This window comes from Oncorhynchus masou, chromosome 28 (genome assembly GCF_036934945.1).
Source record: "Oncorhynchus masou masou isolate Uvic2021 chromosome 28, UVic_Omas_1.1, whole genome shotgun sequence".
In the NCBI taxonomy this organism is placed as follows: Eukaryota; Metazoa; Chordata; class Actinopteri; order Salmoniformes; family Salmonidae; genus Oncorhynchus; species Oncorhynchus masou.
The window spans coordinates 82,689,548-82,708,125 of NC_088239.1; the positions used below are offsets into that span (position 1 = coordinate 82,689,548).

General features: G+C 48.4%; 1 protein-coding gene across 3 annotated transcripts in view; it reads right to left on the reverse strand.

Annotated features, from left to right (window-relative positions):
- LOC135518412 (protein Shroom3-like) overlaps positions 1-18,578 on the reverse strand; it is a 76,285-nt gene that overhangs the window by 47,394 nt on the left and 10,313 nt on the right. For 2 of the 3 annotated variants that reach the window (XM_064943583.1, XM_064943582.1), the window contains exon 1: positions 12,112-12,308. The exons of the other annotated variant lie outside the window; for it this stretch is intronic. In XM_064943583.1, coding sequence (XP_064799655.1) covers positions 12,112-12,293 — 182 coding nt within the window. In that variant the 5' untranslated portion in view covers positions 12,294-12,308. Of the gene's footprint in view, positions 1-12,111; positions 12,309-18,578 lie in introns of those variants that run through there. 3 annotated transcript variants of the gene reach the window in all.

An 18,578-nucleotide genomic window follows, 5' to 3' on the forward strand; every position in this document is an offset into this window, starting at 1 on the left:
GCTGGAGCTGGGCCTACTGCAGGCTGGAGCTGGGCCTACTGCAGGTTGGGACGGTGAGGTCTACTGCAGACTGGGATGCTGAGGCCTACTGCAGGCTGGAGCTGGGCCTACTGCAGGTTGGGACGGTGAGGCCTACTGCAGGTTGGGACGGTGAGGCTACTGCAGGCTGGGATGGTGATGTCTACTGCAGGCTGGGATGGTGAGGTCTACTGCAGGCTGGGATGGTGATGTCTACTGCAGGCTGGGATGGTGATGTCTACTGCAGGCTGGGATGGTGATGTCTACTGCAGGCTGGGATGGTGAGGTCTACTGCAGGCTGGGATGGTGATGTCTACTGCAGGCTGGGATGGTGATGTCTACTGCAGGCTGGGATGGTGATGTCTACTGCAGGCTGGGATGGTGATGTCTACTGCAGGCTGGGATGGTGATGTCTACTGCAGGCTGGAGCTGGTTCTACTGCAGGCTGGGATGGTGAGGTCTACTGCAGGCTGGGATGGTGAGGTCTAGACTGCAGGCTGGGCCTACTGCAGGCTGAGGCTGGCTGGGATGGTGATGTCTACTGCAGGCTGGGATGGTGATGTCTACTGCAGGCTGGGATGGTGATGTCTACTGCAGGCTGGGATGCTGAGGTCTACTGCAGGCTGGGATGGTGATGTCTACTGCAGGCTGGGATGGTGATGTCTACTGCAGGCTGGGATGGTGATGTCTACTGCAGGCTGGGATGGTGATGTCTACTGCAGGCTGGGATGGTGATGTCTACTGCAGGTTGGGATGGTGATGTCTACTGCAGGCTGGAGCTGGTTCTACTGCAGGCTGGGATGGTGATGTCTACTGCAGGCTGGGATGGTGATGTCTACTGCAGGCTGGGATGGTGATGTCTACTGCAGGCTGGGATGGTGATGTCTACTGCAGGTTGGGATGGTGATGTCTACTGCAGGCTGGGATGGTGATGTCTACTGCAGGCTGGAGCTGGTTCTACTGCAGGTTGGGATGGTGATGTCTACTGCAGGCTGGGATGGTGATGTCTACTGCAGGCTGGAGCTGGTTCTACTGCAGGCTGGGATGGTGATGTCTACTGCAGGCTGGGATGGTGATGTCTACTGCAGGCTGGGATGGTGATGTCTACTGCAGGCTGGGATGCTGATTCTACTGCAGGTTGGGATGGTGATGTCTACTGCAGGCTGGGATGGTGATGTCTACTGCAGGCTGGGATGGTGAGGTCTACTGCAGGCTGGGATGGTGAGGTCTACTGCAGGCTGGAGCTGGTTCTACTGCAGGCTGGGATGGTGATGTCTACTGCAGGCTGGGATGGTGATGTCTACTGCAGGCTGGGATGGTGATGTCTACTGCAGGCAGGGATGGTGATGTCTACTGCAGGCTGGGATGCTGGGTCTACTGCAGGCTGGGATGGTGGGATGGTGATGGTCTACTGCAGGCTGGAGCTGGTTCTACTGCAGGCTGGGATGGTGATGTCTACTGCAGGCTGGGATGGTGAGGTCTACTGCAGGCTGGGATGGTGATGTCTACTGCAGGTTGGGATGGTGATGTCTACTGCAGGCTGGGATGGTGATGTCTACTGCAGGCTGGATGGTGGGATGGTCTACTGCAGGCTGGGATAGTTATGTCTACTGCAGGCTGGGATGGTGATGTCTACTGCAGGCTGGGATGGTGATGTCTACTGCAGGTTGGGATGGTGATGTCTACTGCAGGCTGGGATGGTGATGTCTACTGCAGGCTGGGATGGTGATGTCTACTGCAGGCTGGGATGGTGATGTCTACTGCAGGCTGGGATGGTGAGGTCTACTGCAGGCTGGGATGGTGATGTCTACTGCAGGCTGGGATGGTGATGTCTACTGCAGGCTGGGATGGTGAGGTCTACTGCAGGCTGGGATGGTGATGTCTACTGCAGGCTGGGATGGTGATGTCTACTGCAGGCTGGGATGGTGAGGTCTACTGCAGGCTGGGATGGTGATGTCTACTGCAGGCTGGGATGGTGATGTCTACTGCAGGCTGGGATGGTGATGTCTACTGCAGGCTGGGATGGTGATGTCTACTGCAGGCTGGGATGGTGATGTCTACTGCAGGCTGGGATGGTGATGTCTACTGCAGGCTGGGATGGTGATGTCTACTGCAGGCTGGGATGGTGATGTCTACTGCAGGCTGGGATGGTGATGTCTACTGCAGGCTGGGATGGTGATGTCTACTGCAGGCTGGGATGGTGATGTCTAGGCTGGGATGGTGATGTCAGGCTGGGATGGTGATGTCTACTGCAGGCTGGGATGGTGATGTCTACTGCAGGCTGGGATGGTGATGTCTACTGCAGGCTGGGATGGTGATGTCTACTGCAGGCTGGGATGGTGATGTCTACTGCAGGCTGGGATGGTGATGTCTACTGCAGGCTGGGATGGTGAGGTCTACTGCAGGCTGGGATGGTGATGTCTACTGCAGGCTGGGATGGTGATGTCTACTGCAGGCAGGGATGGTGATGTCTACTGCAGGCTGGGATGGTGAGGCTGGGACTGATGTCTACTGCAGGTTGGGATGGTGAGGTCTGCAGGCTGGGATGGTGAGGCCTACTGCAGGCTGGGATGGTGATGTCTACTGCAGGCTGGGATGGTGATGTCTACTGCAGGCTGGGATGGTGATGTCTACTGCAGGCTGGGATGGTTCTACTGCAGGCTGGGATGGTGAGGTCTACTGGGAGGCTGGGATGGTGATGTCTACTGCAGGCTGGGATGGTGATGTCTACTGCAGGCTGGGATGGTGATGTCTACTGCAGGCTGGAGCTGGTTCTACTGCAGGCTGGGATGGTGATGTCTACTGCAGGCTGGGATGGTGATGTCTACTGCAGGCTGGGATGGTGAGGTCTACTGCAGGCTGGGATGGTGATGTCTACTGCAGGCTGGGATGGTGATGTCTACTGCAGGCTGGGATGGTGAGGTCTACTGCAGGCTGGGATGGTGAGGTCTACTGCAGGCTGGGATGGTGAGGTCTACTGCAGGCAGGGATGGTGATGTCTACTGCAGGCTGGGATGGTGATGTCTACTGCAGGCTGGAGCTGGTTCTACTGCAGGCTGGGATGGTGTCTACTGCAGGCTGGTCTACTGCAGGCTGGGATGGTGATGTCTACTGCAGGCTGGGATGGTGATGTCTACTGCAGGCTGGGATGGTGATGTCTACTGCAGGCTGGGATGGTGATGTCTACTGCAGGCTGGGATGGTGATGTCTACTGCAGGCTGGGATGGTGATGTCTACTGCAGGCTGGGATGGTGATGTCTACTGCAGGCTGGGACGGCCCTGAGCCACAGGAGAGTCCAGCTGCATGCTATCACTGTGTTGACAGCCAGGACAGCGGTGTGACTCCCCCTCTCCCTGGCTCTACCTCCCCCTTGTCCTCCCTTCTCACCAGAAACACTGGAGGCCTTGCTATCAACACTGCAGCTTCACAACCAAGCTTTCACAGTAGTCCGATTTAAGCAGAGTACACAACAGGCGGTCCCTAACTACCACATCTAGATAATTCCTTGGATTCAAGCTCTCCGACTTCTCCTGTTTAGAAACAACAGCTCTTCTCAGCTATGCTATTCTTCCTACTAGCTGTCTAACAGGCAGCCATCATATTTCAGAAGATCTTCTTGATCCCAAAAACCTACAACACTTAGTGTGGAGTATAAACAGGAAACGATGCTATCTTCACCTTCGTCCAGCTCGAGAAACATGAAAGTAGCCCTTGTTTACACCCCCATAGTGATTCATCACGTAACACATATTTCTACAACATTCCAGCATTTTTTTTTTTTACCATTTATCCAACTTTACTTAAAAATAACAGAATAATTTAGGTACATAACAGACACATTGATCAACATTTACAACAATTCTAAAACTGCAGATAGTCCCTCCCCACACCACGCCTGAGTATGGAATCCAGTCCACCAACTGGAAATACAACACATTCTATTTGAATCCTGTGTCCCAATAAACCAGCCTCATTAGAAGACAGACCACAGACCACAGAGCAGATGAAACCTACAACTGCAGTCCCAGTGTGCTACCCTGGTACTAACCCTCCCAGTATGTTACCCTGGTACTAACCCTCCCAGTATGTTACCCTGGTACTAACCCTCCCAGTATGTTACCCTGGTACTAACCCTCCCAGTATGTTACCCTGGTACTAACCCTCCCAGTATGTTACCCTGGTACTAACCCTCCCAGTGTGTTACCCTGGTACTAACTCTCCCAGTATGTTACCCTGGTACTAACCCTCCCAGTGTGTTACCCTGGTACTAACCCTCCCAGTATGTTACCCTGGTACTAACCCTCCCAGTATGTTACCCTGGTACTAACCCTCCCAGTATGTTACCCTGGTACTAACCCTCCCAGTATGTTACCCTGTTACTACCCTCCCAGTATGTTACCCTGGTACTAACCCTCCCAGTGTGTTACCCTGGTACTAACCCTCCCAGTATGTTACCCTGGTACTAACCCTCCCAGTATGTTACCCTGGTACTAACCCTCCCAGTGTGTTACCCTGGTACTAACCCTCCCAGTGTGTTACCCTGGTACTAACCCTCCCAGTATGTTACCCTGGTACTAACCCTCCCAGTATGTTACCCTGGTACTAACCCTCCCAGTATGTTACCCTGGTACTAACCCTCCCAGTGTGTTACCCTGGTACTAACCCTCCCAGTATGTTACCCTGGTACTAACCCTCCCAGTATGTTATCCTGGTACTAACCCTCCCAGTATGTTACCCTGGTACTAACCCTCCCAGTATGTTACCCTGGTACTAACCCTCCCAGTATGTTACCCTGGTACTAACCCTCCCAGTATGGTTACCCTCCCAGTATGTTACCCTAACCCTCCCAGTATGTTACCCTGGTACTAACCCTCCCAGTATGTTACCCTGGTACCCTAACCCTCCCAGTATGTTACCCTGGTACTAACCCTCCCAGTATGTTACCCTGGTACTAACCCTCCCAGTGTGTTACCCTGGTACTAACTCTCCCAGTATGTTACCCTGGTACTAACCCTCCCAGTGTGTTACCCTGGTACTAACCCTCCCAGTATGTTACCCTGGTACTAACCCTCCCAGTATGTTACCCTGGTACTAACCCTCCCAGTGTGTTACCCTGGTACTAACCTCCCAGTATGTTACCCTGGTACTAACCCTCCAGTATGTTACCCTGGTACTAACCCTCCCAGTATGTTACCCTGGTACTAACCCTCCCAGTATGTTACCCTGGTACTAACCCTCCCAGTATGTTACCCTCCCAGTATGTTACCCTGGTACTAACCCTCCCCCTCCAGTATGTTACCCTGGTACTAACCCTCCCAGTGTGTTACCCTGGTACTAACCCTCCCAGTATGTTACCCTGGTACTAACCCTCCCAGTGTGTTACCATGGTACTAACCCTCCCAGTGTGTTACCCTGGTACTAACCCTCCCAGTATGTTACCCTGGTACTAACCCTCCTAGTGTGTTACCCTGGTACTAACCCTCCCAGTATGTTACCCTGGTACTAACCCTCCCAGTATGTTACCCTGGTACTAACCCTCCCAGTGTGTTACCCTGGTACTAACTCTCCCAGTATGTTACCCTGGTACTAACCCTCCAGTATGTTACCCTGGTACTAACCCTCCAGTATGTTACCCTGGTACTAACCCTCCCAGTATGTTACCCTGGTACTAACCCTCCCAGTATGTTACCCTGGTACTAACCCTCCCAGTATGTTACCCTGGTACTAACCCTCCCAGTATGTTACCCTGGTACTAACCCTCCCACATCCCAGTATGTTACCCTGGTACTAACCCTCCCAGTGTGTTACCCTGGTACTAACCCTCCAGTGTGTTACCCTGGTACTAACCCTCCCAGTATGTTACCCTGGTACTAACCCTCCCAGTATGTTACCCTGGTACTAACCCTCCCAGTATGTTACCCTGGTACTAACCCTCCCAGTATGTTACCCTGGTACTAACCCTCCCAGTGTGTTACCCTGGTACTAACCCTCCCAGTATGTTACCCTGGTACTAACCCTCCCAGTATGTTACCCTGGTACTAACCCTCCCAGTGTGTTACCCTGGTACTAACCCTCCAGTGTGTTACCCTGGTACTAACCCCCAGTATCCCAGTATGTTACCCTGGTACTGGTATGTTACTAACCCTCCCAGTATGTTACCCTGGTACTAACCCTCCCAGTATGTTACCCTGGTACTAACCCTCCCAGTGTGTTACCCTGGTACTAACCCTCCCAGTATGTTACCCTGGTACTAACCCTCCCAGTATGTTACCCTGGTACTAACCCTCCCAGTGTGTTACCCTGGTACTAACCCTCCCAGTGTGTTACCCTGGTACTAACCCTCCCAGTGTGTTACCCTGGTACTAACCCTCCCAGTATGTTACCCTGGTACTAACCCTCCCAGTATGTTACCCTGGTACTAACCCTCCCAGTGTGTTACCCTGGTACTAACCCCCAGTCCCAGTATGTTACCCTGGTACTAACCCTCCCAGTATGTTACCTGGTACCCTCCCAGTATGTTACTAAACCCTCCCAGTATGTTATCCTGGTACTAACCCTCCCAGTATGTTACCCTGGTACTAACCCTTCCAGTATGTTACCCTGGTACTAACCCTCCCAGTATGTTACCCTGGTACTAACCCTCCCAGTATGTTACCCTGGTACTAACCCTCCCAGTATGTTACCCTGGTACTAACCCTCCCAGTATGTTACCCTGGTACTAACCCTCCCAGTATGTTACCCTGGTACTAACCCTCCCAGTATGTTACCCTGGTACTAAACCCTCCCAGTATGTTACCCTGGTACTAACCCTCCCAGTATGTTACCCTGGTACTAACCCTCCCAGTATGTTACCCTGGTACTAACCCTCCCAGTATGTTACCCTGGTACTAACCCTCCCAGTATGTTACCCTGGTACTAACCCTCCCAGTATGTTACCCTGGTACTAACCCTCCCAGTATGTTACCCTGGTACTAACCCTCCCAGTATGTTACCCTGGTACTAACCCTCCCAGTTGTTACCCTGGTACTAACCTCCCAGTATGTTACCCTGGTACTCCCAGTATGTTACCCTCCCCCAGTATGTTACCCTGGTACTAACCCTCCCAGTATGTTACCCTGGTACTAACCCTCCCAGTATGTTACCCTGGTACTAACCCTCCCAGTATGTTACCCTGGTACTAACCCTCCCAGTATGTTACCCTGGTACTAACTCTCCCAGTACGTTACCCTGGTGGTACTAACCCTCCCAGTGTGCTACCCTGGTACTAACCCTCCCAGTATGTTACCCTGGTACTAACCCTCCCAGTATGTTCCCCTGGTACTAACCCTCCCAGTATGTTACCCTGGTACTAACCCTCCCAGTATATGACCCTGGTACAACCCTCCCAGTTACCCTGGTACTAACCCTCCCAGTATGTTACCCTGGTACTAACCCTCCAGTATGTTACCCTGGTACTAACCCTCCCAGTATGTTACCCTGGTACTAACCCCCAGTATGTTACCCCCAGTATGTTACCCTGGTACTAACCCTCCCAGTATGTTACCCTGGTACTAACCCTCCCAGTATGTTACCATGGTGCTAACCCTCCCAGTATGTTACCCTGGTATTAACCCTCCCAGTATGTTACCCTGGTACTAACCCCCCCAGTATGTTCCCCTGGTACTAACCCTCCCAGTATGTTACCCTGGTACTAACCCTCCCAGTATGTTACCCTGGTACTAACCCCTCCCAGTATGTTACCCTGGTACTAACCCTCCCAGTATGTTACCCTGGTACTAACCCTCCCAGTATGTTACCCTGGTACTAACCCTCCCAGTATGTTACCCTGGTACTAACCCTCCCAGTATGTTACCCTGGTACTAACCCTCCCAGTATGTTATCCTGGTACCAACCCTCCCAGTATGTATGTTACCCTGGTACTAACCCTCCCAGTATGTTACCCTGGTACTAACCCTCCCAGTGTGTTACCCTGGTACCCTGGTACTAACCCCTGGTACTCCCAGTATGTTACCCTGGTACTAACCCTCCCAGTATGTTACCCTGGTACTAACCCTCCCAGTATGTTACCCTGGTACTAACCTCCCAGTATGTTACCCTGGTACTAACCCTCCCAGTATGTTACCCTGGTACTAACCCTCCCAGTATGTTACCCTGGTACTAACCCTCCCAGTATGTTACCCTGGTACTAACCCTCCCACCTCCCAGTATGTTACCCTGGTACTAACCCTCCCAGTATGTTACCCTGGTACTAACCCTCCCAGTATGTTACCCTGGTACTAACCCTCCCAGTATGTTACCCTGGTACTAACCCTCCCAGTATGTTACCCTGGTACTAACCCTCCCAGTATGTTACCCTGGTACTAAACCCTCCCAGTATGTTACCCTGGTACTAACCCTCCCAGTATGTTACCCTGGTACTAACCATCCCAGTATATTACCCTGGTACTAACCCTCCCAGTATGTTACCCTGGTACTAACCCTCCCAGTATGTTACCCTGGTACTAACCCTCCCAGTATGTTACCCTGGTACTAACCCTCCCACATCCCAGTATGTTACCCTGGTACTAACTCTCCCAGTATGTTACCCTGGTACTAACCCTCCCACATCCCAGTATGTTACCATGGTACTAACCCTCCCAGTATGTTACCCTGGTACTAACCCTCCCAGTATGTTACCCTGGTACTAACCCTCCCAGTATGTTACCCTGGTACTAACCCTCCCAGTATGTTACCCTGGTACTAACCCTCCCAGTATGTTACCCTGGTACTAACCCTCCCAGTATGTTACCCTGGTACTAACCCTCCCAGTATGTTACCCTGGTACTAACCCTCCCAGTATGTTACCCTGGTACTAACCCTCCCAGTATGTTACCCTGGTACTAACCCTCCCAGTATGTTACCATGGTACTAACCCTCCCAGTATGTTACCCTGGTACTAACCCTCCCAGTATGTTACCCTGGTACTAACCCTCCCAGTATGTTACCCTGGTACTAACCCTCCCAGTATGTTACCCTGGTACTAACCCTCCCAGTATGTTACCCTGGTACTAACCCTCCCACCTCCCAGTATGTTACCCTGGTACTAACCCTCCCAGTATGTTACCCTGGTACTAACCCTCCCAGTATGTTACCCTGGTACTAACCCTCCCAGTATGTTACCCTGGTACTAACCCTCCCAGTATGTTACCCTGGTACTAACCCTCCCAGTATGTTATCCTGGTACCAACCCTCCCACCTCCCAGTATGTTACCCTGGTACTAACCCTCCCAGTATGTTACCCTGGTACTAACCCTCCCAGTATGTTACCCTGGTACTAACCCTCCCACCTCCCAGTGTGTTACCCTGGTACTAACCCTCCCAGTATGTTACCCTGGTACTAACCCTCCCAGTATGTTACCCTGGTACTAACCCTCCCAGTATGTTACCCTGGTACTAACCCTCCCACCCTCCCCCTGGTACCTCCCAGTGTGTTACCCTGGTACTAACCCTCCCAGTATGTTACCCTGGTACTAACCCTCCCAGTATGTTACCCTGGTACTAACCCTCCCAGTATGTTACCCTGGTACTAACCCTCCCAGTATGTTACCCTGGTACTAACCCTCCCAGTATGTTACCCTGGTACTAACCCTCCCAGTATGTTACCCTGGTACTAACCCTCCCAGTATGTTATCCTGGTACCAACCCTCCCAGTATGTTACCCTGGTACTAACCCTCCCAGTATGTTACCCTGGTACTAACCCTCCCAGTATGTTACCCCCTGGTACTAACCCTCCCAGTATGTTACCCTGGTACTAACCCTCCCAGTATGTTACCCTGGTACTAACCCTCCCAGTATGTTACCCTGGTACTAACCCTCCCAGTATGTTACCCTGGTACTAACCCTCCCAGTATGTTACCCTGGTACTAACCCTCCCAGTATGTTACCCTGGTACTAACCCTCCCAGTATGTTACCCTGGTAAACCCTGTGTACCCTGGGTACTAACCCTCCCAGTATGTTACCCTAACCCTCCCACCTCCCAGTATGTTACCCTGGTACTAACCCTCCCAGTATGTTACCCTGGTACTAACCCTCCCAGTATGTTACCCTGGTACTAACCCTCCCAGTATGTTACCCTGGTACTAACCCTCCCAGTATGTTACCCCCAGTATGTGGTACTAACTCTCCCAGTATGTTACCCTGGTACTAACCCTCCCAGTATGTTACCCTGGTACTAACCCTCCCAGTATGTTACCCTGGTACTAACCCTCCCAGTATGTTACCCTGGTACTAACCCTCCCAGTATGTTACCCTGGTACTAACCCTCCCAGTATGTTCCCCTGGTACTAACTCTCCCAGTATGTTACCCTGGTACTAACCCTCCAGTATGTTACCCTGGTACTAACTCTCCCAGTATGTTACCCTGGTACTAACCCTCCAGTATGTTACCCTGGTACTAACTCTCCCAGTATGTTACCCTGGTACTAACCCTCCCAGTATGTTACCCTGGTACTAACTCTCCCACCAGGGGTTCCTAAGCGAGATTTGGTTGGGGGCCACCCACCTCGCGGCCTAAACATTTTGACGACAGAGAGAAAAACATACATTTTAAAGTGACTTTCCTTCAATTCTACACATTTTGCCATGTGGTGGAGAATATTTTTATTTTATTTTAAAGCACATTTCCTGCAATTGTAAACATTTTGCCATGACTTACGCCATGTTAATGGTATCTGAGTGAGAGTGACTAACAAAAATCAAAATTGGGGCCCTGACGGAATGTGCCCTGAGTGAATGGTCGGTATTCCACCATTCTAATTTACCAATCTAAAACATGTTAGCTGACATGGCTAACTATCAGTGACTGACATAACAAGAGAACAAAAACTGATGATGTACAACTACATTTCGAACTTCCTCCTTGTGTATTCTACTATTCTAAGCGACCATTTATGTTGCTTGGGGCGGCAGGGTAGCCTAGTGGTTAGAGTGTGGAGGAGGCAGGGTAGCCTAGCGGTTAGAGTGTAGAGGCGGCAGGGTAGCCTAGTGGTTAGAGTGTAGAGGCGGCAGGGTAGCCTAGTGGTTAGAGTGTAGAGGCGGCAGGGTAGCCAAGTGGTTAGAGTGTAGAGGCGGCAGGGTAGCCTAGTGGTTAGAGTGCGGCAGGGGAGCCTAGTGGTTAGAGTGTAGAGGCGGCAGGGTAGCCTAGTGGTTAGAGTGTAGAGGCGGCAGGGTAGCCTAGTGGTTAGAGGTAGAGGCGGCAGGGTAGCCTAGTGGTTAGAGTGTAGAGGCGGCAGGGTAGCCTAGTGGTTAGAGTGTAGAGGCGGCAGGGGAGCCTAGTGGTTAGAGTGTAGAGGTGGCAGGGTAGTCTAGTGGTTAGAGTGTAGAGGCGGCAGGGTAGCCTAGTGGTTAGAGTGTAGAGGCGGCAGGGTAGCCTAGTGGTTAGAGTGTAGAGGCGGCAGGGGAGCCTAGTGGTTAGAGTGTAGAGGCGGCAGGGTAGCCTAGTGGTTAGAGTGTAGAGGTGGCAGGGGTAGTCTAGTGGTTAGAGTGTAGAGGCGGCAGGGTAGCCTAGTGGTTAGAGTGTAGTTAGCCTAGTGGTTAGAGTGTAGAGGCGGCAGGGTAGCCTAGTGGTTAGAGTGTAGAGGCGGCAGGGTAGCCTAGTGGTTAGAGTGTAGAGTCGGCAGGGTAGCCTAGTGGTTAGAGTGTAGAGGCGGCAGGGTAGCCTAGTGGTTAGAGTGTAGAGGCGGCAGGGCAGCCTAGTGGTTAGAGCGTTGGACTACTAACTGGAAGGTTACAAGTTCAAATCCCCGAGCTGACAAGGTACAAATCTGTCGTTCTGCCCCTGAACAGGCAGTTAACCCACTGTTCCGAGGCCGTCATTGAAAATAAGAATTTGTTCTTAACTGACTTGCCTCGTTAAATAAAGGAAAAATAAAAAATGATGCCTGGAGCTGTTCCAGCCTACCTCCAGGATGTTACCCTAGGTGGGACCAAGTCACTCTTATTCAAACGGGTCAAGACTTGAGTCAAGTCGTGAAGTGGAGTCAACTTTAGTACTAAGCCCAACTCTCAGTTTCTGTTACCTTAAACCCAACCAAACCCCACCCCGTGTGTTACCTGGTGAAGCGTAGCACCTTGGAGATGAGTCCGGTGGCCAGGTGGTTGACGCTGGTCTCAGAAGGGGACTTGCACAGTGCCCTGTCTGACCGCCCCAGACCCCCTGTCTCTGTCCCCAGACCTACATCCCCTTTCTGTTTCCTCCAGAGCTTCCTCCTGTAAAAGACCCCAAGCAGCTCCATGGTACGGCCTGATGCCCTGCTCCGTCCTCTAACGCTACCGCTCAGTGCCAAACTCCAAAATGGCAGTTGGTGGGCAGAGGCCGGCGTGACAGGCTAGCGAAGGAGGTTGTTAAACAAGCGCGCAATTAAACGTTATTACCGCGCTAACGTATGATAAAGCATGAAATAAACATCCTGCCCTGAGATGCTCAGTACAGGGGCACTGGGAACTAACAGAGAGAGAGAGAAAGAGAGGGAGTTAGAGAGAGGGAGTTAGATAGAGAGAGAGAGAGAGAGAGAGAGGGGTTGGACAGAGAGAGAGAGAGAGAGAGAGAGAGGAGGGGGGTTGGACAGAGAGAGAGCGAGAGGAGAGATAGGAGAGGGGTTAGATAGAGAGAGGGGGTTAGATAGAGAGAGAGAGGAGAGAGAGAGAGAGGGGGTTAGATAGAGAGAGAGAGAGGGCGATAGAGGGAGATAGAGAGAGGGAGGGGGTTGGACAGAGTTAGATAGAGAGAGAGAGAGAGAGAGGGGTTGGACAGACAGAGAGAGAGAGAGGGGGGGGTGGTAAGGAAGAGAGAGAGTAGGTCAGAGGAAGAGAGAGACAGAGAAACAGAGCACGAGCGAGAGAAAGGGTAAATGGAGAGAGAGATAGAGAGAGTCAGACTGAGTCCTTATTGAATGTCCAAGGCCCAGAAATGAATTTGAACGCTGGGAGGGGAAACGGAACACATGATAACATGCGGTCACACATTCACAGAACAGAACAAAGACACTCTCTATGGCCCCATCTCTCCTCTTCTCTTTTTCAATTCTGTCTTTGCCCAAAATGGCACCCCATTCCCTTTACTACTTTAGACAAGAGCCATGGATTTGCTTTATCATGTACTGCATTTCTACACAGTTTAAAACTCTATTTGGAGAACAGTAAAAAACAAAACAAAAAAACAAGCAAAACTGACTCCAACCCATGATCCCCTTGTTGTATCTTCATTCACCTCAGTCAATTGGGGACTTGAACATTCTACAAACACGTGCCATACATGAATGAGCTGCTACACACTGGCTCAGCACTGGGATTAAACCTCTTGTCTAGTTTCATGTCAAGTCAAACAGCAGTTAAGAAGAAATAGAATATCATACTCTGAGTTGGCCTTATGTTAGGTCCTGATCTGGCTATGCCATATGGCTGTGGGCTACGACTAGTTCGTTTAGCAGACAAGATTTGCTTATAATTTCATGGCATTATTTTAAAGTATGAAGAATACAATTGAACATAGCTGATTAATATAGAAAGGATGTTTTCTCTCCAAATTATTATGAGGGAGTGAGCACAGTTTGGCTATTCTGTGTTGAGTTGTTAACAAAGAAACGTACAGTTATTTATGTAACTTTAGTTGTGATACAAATGTCGGGCTAAATGTTTTCATTCAGGCTGCATGATGCATGAGGCACATGTTGAAAGAACTGTCCACATTTACTTTACAAGATCCGCAGGCCTAACGAACAGCAAAAAGCACTAGCCTATGTCAATCTACTAAACCCCCGTAGTACAACAGTTGACCTATTCTATTCTGTGCTGGAAATACATATTCAAACATTGTCTGGACAGTGGCATGCGATAGATCCCAAATTAATACAACCACTAGCAATAACAAAAACAACTGTTTTAAGAAATGAGCCTGACGCAACTAGACGAGATCCTTTAGCTTTAAATGTTTATCAACTATTAGGCTATTTCTTCACATCGTAAGCGTAGCAATGCGCACACGGCAGTAGGCTAGAAGAATGAGTGTTCCACGTCTGTATGCCAGTCAGTCTCTAAACCCAACACATGAGGTGTGATACTAACTGATTGAATATTCTTACTGCAAGAGTGATTGGTAATATTCTTACTGCTAATATTCTTACTGCACGAGTGATTGGCTAATATTCTTACTGCACGATTGTGATTTGGCTAATATTCTTACTGCACTAAAATTCTTACTGAGTAATTGGCTAATATTCTTAATGCACGCACGAGTGATTGGCTAATATTCTTACTGCACGAGTGATTGGCTAATATTTTCACTAATCAGACTATTCTTGATTTAATCTTGTCTTTACATATACTAACTAATATATTTGTGAAATTTGTTTAGATTTAGAATGGACCACTATCATGCACTTGTCTCTGAAAAAATTAATAAAAGACATGTCATCTGTGCACTTAAATAGCGTTTGGAGAACACTTTTCCCGTGGTTCATTTTCATGCTATCCAGCTAGGCTCTACTCCCGTTGTAAAGACAAGCAATGTGTTTAATATTAGGAAAGTTGAGACATAAATATAGTAGGCCGAGCCTATAGAAAGCTGATGGGATCCTCCACTTTTTAATAGAGGCCATCAAAACTGTTTTCTCTCGCAATTGCATAGCCTATAGAAATGGTGCGCAACATGAGCTCATGAAGTGTTTTATTAGATTTTCATTACATTTGTATTGATGTCAGAGTGATTAGAGGGACAATAGGGTGATGAGTACCAGGCCGTTAGCAAGTTTGGTGGGCTACTAATAACCATCAGCAGAATCAGAGCTTGGAGAAGACGAACTACCGTGACTAAACGGTCATGTGGACTTTGGCTGCCGTCATGACTCGTAATACAGTCACTGTAACAGGGAAGGATTGGATCTCTGTTTGTGAAGTAGCCGACGAGATGACAACATACACTATGGATGAATACACACACACACACACACCTACACACACACACACACACACACACACTAACCACACACACACACACCACAACCACACACCTAACCACACACACACACACACACACCTAACCACACACACACACACCACCTACACACCTACACACCTACACCACACACACACACACACACACACACACACACACACACACACACACACACACACACACACACACACACACACACACACACACACACACACACACACACACACACACCTACACACACACACCTACACACACACACACACACACACACACCTACACACCTACACACCTACACACCACACACACACACACACACACACACACACACACACACACACACACACACACACACACACACACACACACACACACACACACACACACCTACACACACACACACACACACACACACACACACACACCTACCTGGTGGCCACAGGGCCTAGCCTGAGAATAGGAACTGAAGTGTGTAACACAGCTAGTGAAAAGCCATGTCACCAATTCGACCTTCTACAAAGGGACGGATGTCCGTGCTGTCCCATAATCCCTCAGGTTCTCCCCGCCGACACTCCCATGAAACCCAACCTTTGGGAATTTCACGTCCGGAGTGTGGAGAAAAAAGAGAGAGAGAAGAGGGGCTGTCAGAGAGGCAGAGGACAGAGGGGGCCTGAGGCCCAAATGAAACCCTATTACCTAAAAAGTCCACTACCTTTGACCTGGGCTCAGGGGCTCTGGCTGTTCTCTGGGATCCGTGGGCAGGCCATGGAGAGTCACAGAGAGACAGACACACAGGGTGTGTCTCGGAACAGAAACCTTATCTGCACTGTGGGAACGAACAGTCTTCCTGGATGATCTTTTGATCTGAGAGGAAACTGAAATTGGAGAGGGATTAGATGGATGGTAGAGGAGAAGATGGAGGAGAGGATGGAGGAGGAAAGAGAGAGGGAGAAAGAGGAGCATCTCAACACTGTACCAGACCAGGAGGAAGATGAGGAGAGAGGACCAGGTCAACACTGTACCAGACCAGGAGGAAGATGAGGAGAGAGGACCAGGTCAACACTGTACCAGACCAGGAGGAAGATGAGGAGAGAGGAGCAGCTCAACACTGAACTGTCTGACCAGACCAGGAGGAGAAGGAGGAGAGGATGAACAGTAAGAGAGAGAGAGAGAGAGAGAGAGAGGGAACAGAGAGAGAGAGAGAGAGAGAACAGAGAGAGAGAACAGAGAGAGAGAGAGAGAGAGAGAGAGAGAGAGAGAGAGAGAGAGAGAGAGAGAGAGAGAGAGGGAACAGAGAGAGAAAGAGAGGGAACAGAGAGGGGACATAGAGAGAGAGAGGACAGAGAGAACAGACAGAGACTGAGAGAGAGAGAGAGAGAGAGAGAGAGAGAGAGAGAGAGAGAAAGAAAGAGAGAAAGAGCGAGAGATAGATAAGGGAACTATGTGTGCCCATGGCTCAGAGAGAGAACAGACAGCAGAGCAGGGAGGGACGTCAGGGAAGGACGTGTGTGTATTTGTCCCCTGAGGGCCCAATGGCCCACTTCCTGCCTAAGCCCCTGTTCCTTCCCCCTGCCCAACCGCCATTCTGGTCCCTCTAAACCCCTGGCCCAGACTGTACACCTCCATCTTTGCCCCCCCCCCCCCGTCCCCCGTCCCCCGTCCCCCGTCTCTATCAGAGCATGGCCCTCTGCTTAGAACTATCTGATAACAGGCTAGCACAAAGGGGCTTATGGGATACCAAACTAACGTCATGACCATGAGATGAGCCTCACTGGCCCTACGGGGAGGCAGCAGCGACATCTTGGGACCAGAATGCACCAACTGTCTGTCTGGCACTCTTTACAATGCATGGTTGGAATTCATAACAGCCTTCTAAAATCCTGACTAACTATAGTCGACACCCTGAAGACAACTTTGAGTCTCAGACAAAGTAAAAAAAAAAAAGGCAAAATGCTCCCACAAGATAACACCACTCCGACCACTAACCCATAGCTTTACTGACCATCTTGTTTCGGGCTTGGTTGTCTTCACTCTTCAGGCACAGATGTAGGCCTACACATTACATCTAGGCTTGGTTGAGGAGTGGTCAAATCACATCATCCAGTATTGTGTTACTGGTTTTTGCCTCTAACAATGAGCTGGGAAGCCGTCCAACCAGGAAGAGTCATGCTGATCCATGGTGTTTATCTAACAATGAAAGGCTTTGTGAAGAGAGGTGAGGCATTCTACTTACAACTGTAAAGCTTTAAACAGAGGACGATCTAGGCCCCATAGGGATATACCATAGGAGATATACCATATATATATAGTTCTATAACCATAGAGATATACCATATATATAGTTCTATAACCATAGAGATATACCATATATATAGTTCTATAACCATAGAGATATACCATATATATAGTTCTATAACCATAGAGATATACCATATATATAGTTCTATAACCATAGAGATATACCATATATATAGTTCTATAATATAGGGATATACCATATATATATAGTTCTATAACATAGGGATATATCATATATATAGTTCTATAACCATAGGGATATACCATATATATAGTTCTATAACCATAGAGATATACCATATATATATAGTTCTATAACCATAGGGATATACCATATATATATAGTTCTATAACCATAGGGATATACCATATATATATAGTTCTATAACCATAGGGATATACCATATATATAGTTCTATAACCATAGATATACCATAGATAACCATAGATATACCATATATATATAGTTCTATAACCTAGGATATACCATAGGAGATATACCATATATATATAGTTCTATAACCATAGAGATATACCATATATATAGTTCTATAACCATAGGGATATACCATATATATAGTTCTATAACCATGGAGATATACCATATATATATAGTTCTATAACCATAGAGATATACCATATATATAGTTCTATAACCATAGGGATATACCATATATATAGTTCTATAACCATAGAGATATACCATATATATATAGTTCTATAACCATAGAGATATACCATATATATAGTTCTATAACCATAGAGATATACCATATATATAGTTCTATAACCATAGAGATATACCATATATATAGTTCTATAACCATAGAGATATACCATATATATAGTTCTATATATAGATATATATATATATAGTTCTATAACCATAGGGATATACCATATATATATAGTTCTATAACCATAGAGATATACCATATATATATAGTTCTATAACCATAGGGATATACCATATATATATAGTTCTATAACCATAGAGATATACCATATATATATAGTTCTATAACCATAGAGATATACCATATATATATAGTTCTATAACCATAGAGATATACCATATATATAGTTCTATAACCATAGAGATATACCATATATATAGTTCTATAACCATAGAGATATACCATATATATATATATATAGTTCTATAACCATAGAGATATACCATATATATAGTTCTATAACCATAGAGATATACCATATATATATAGTTCTATAACCATAGAGATATACCATATATATAGTTCTATAACCATAG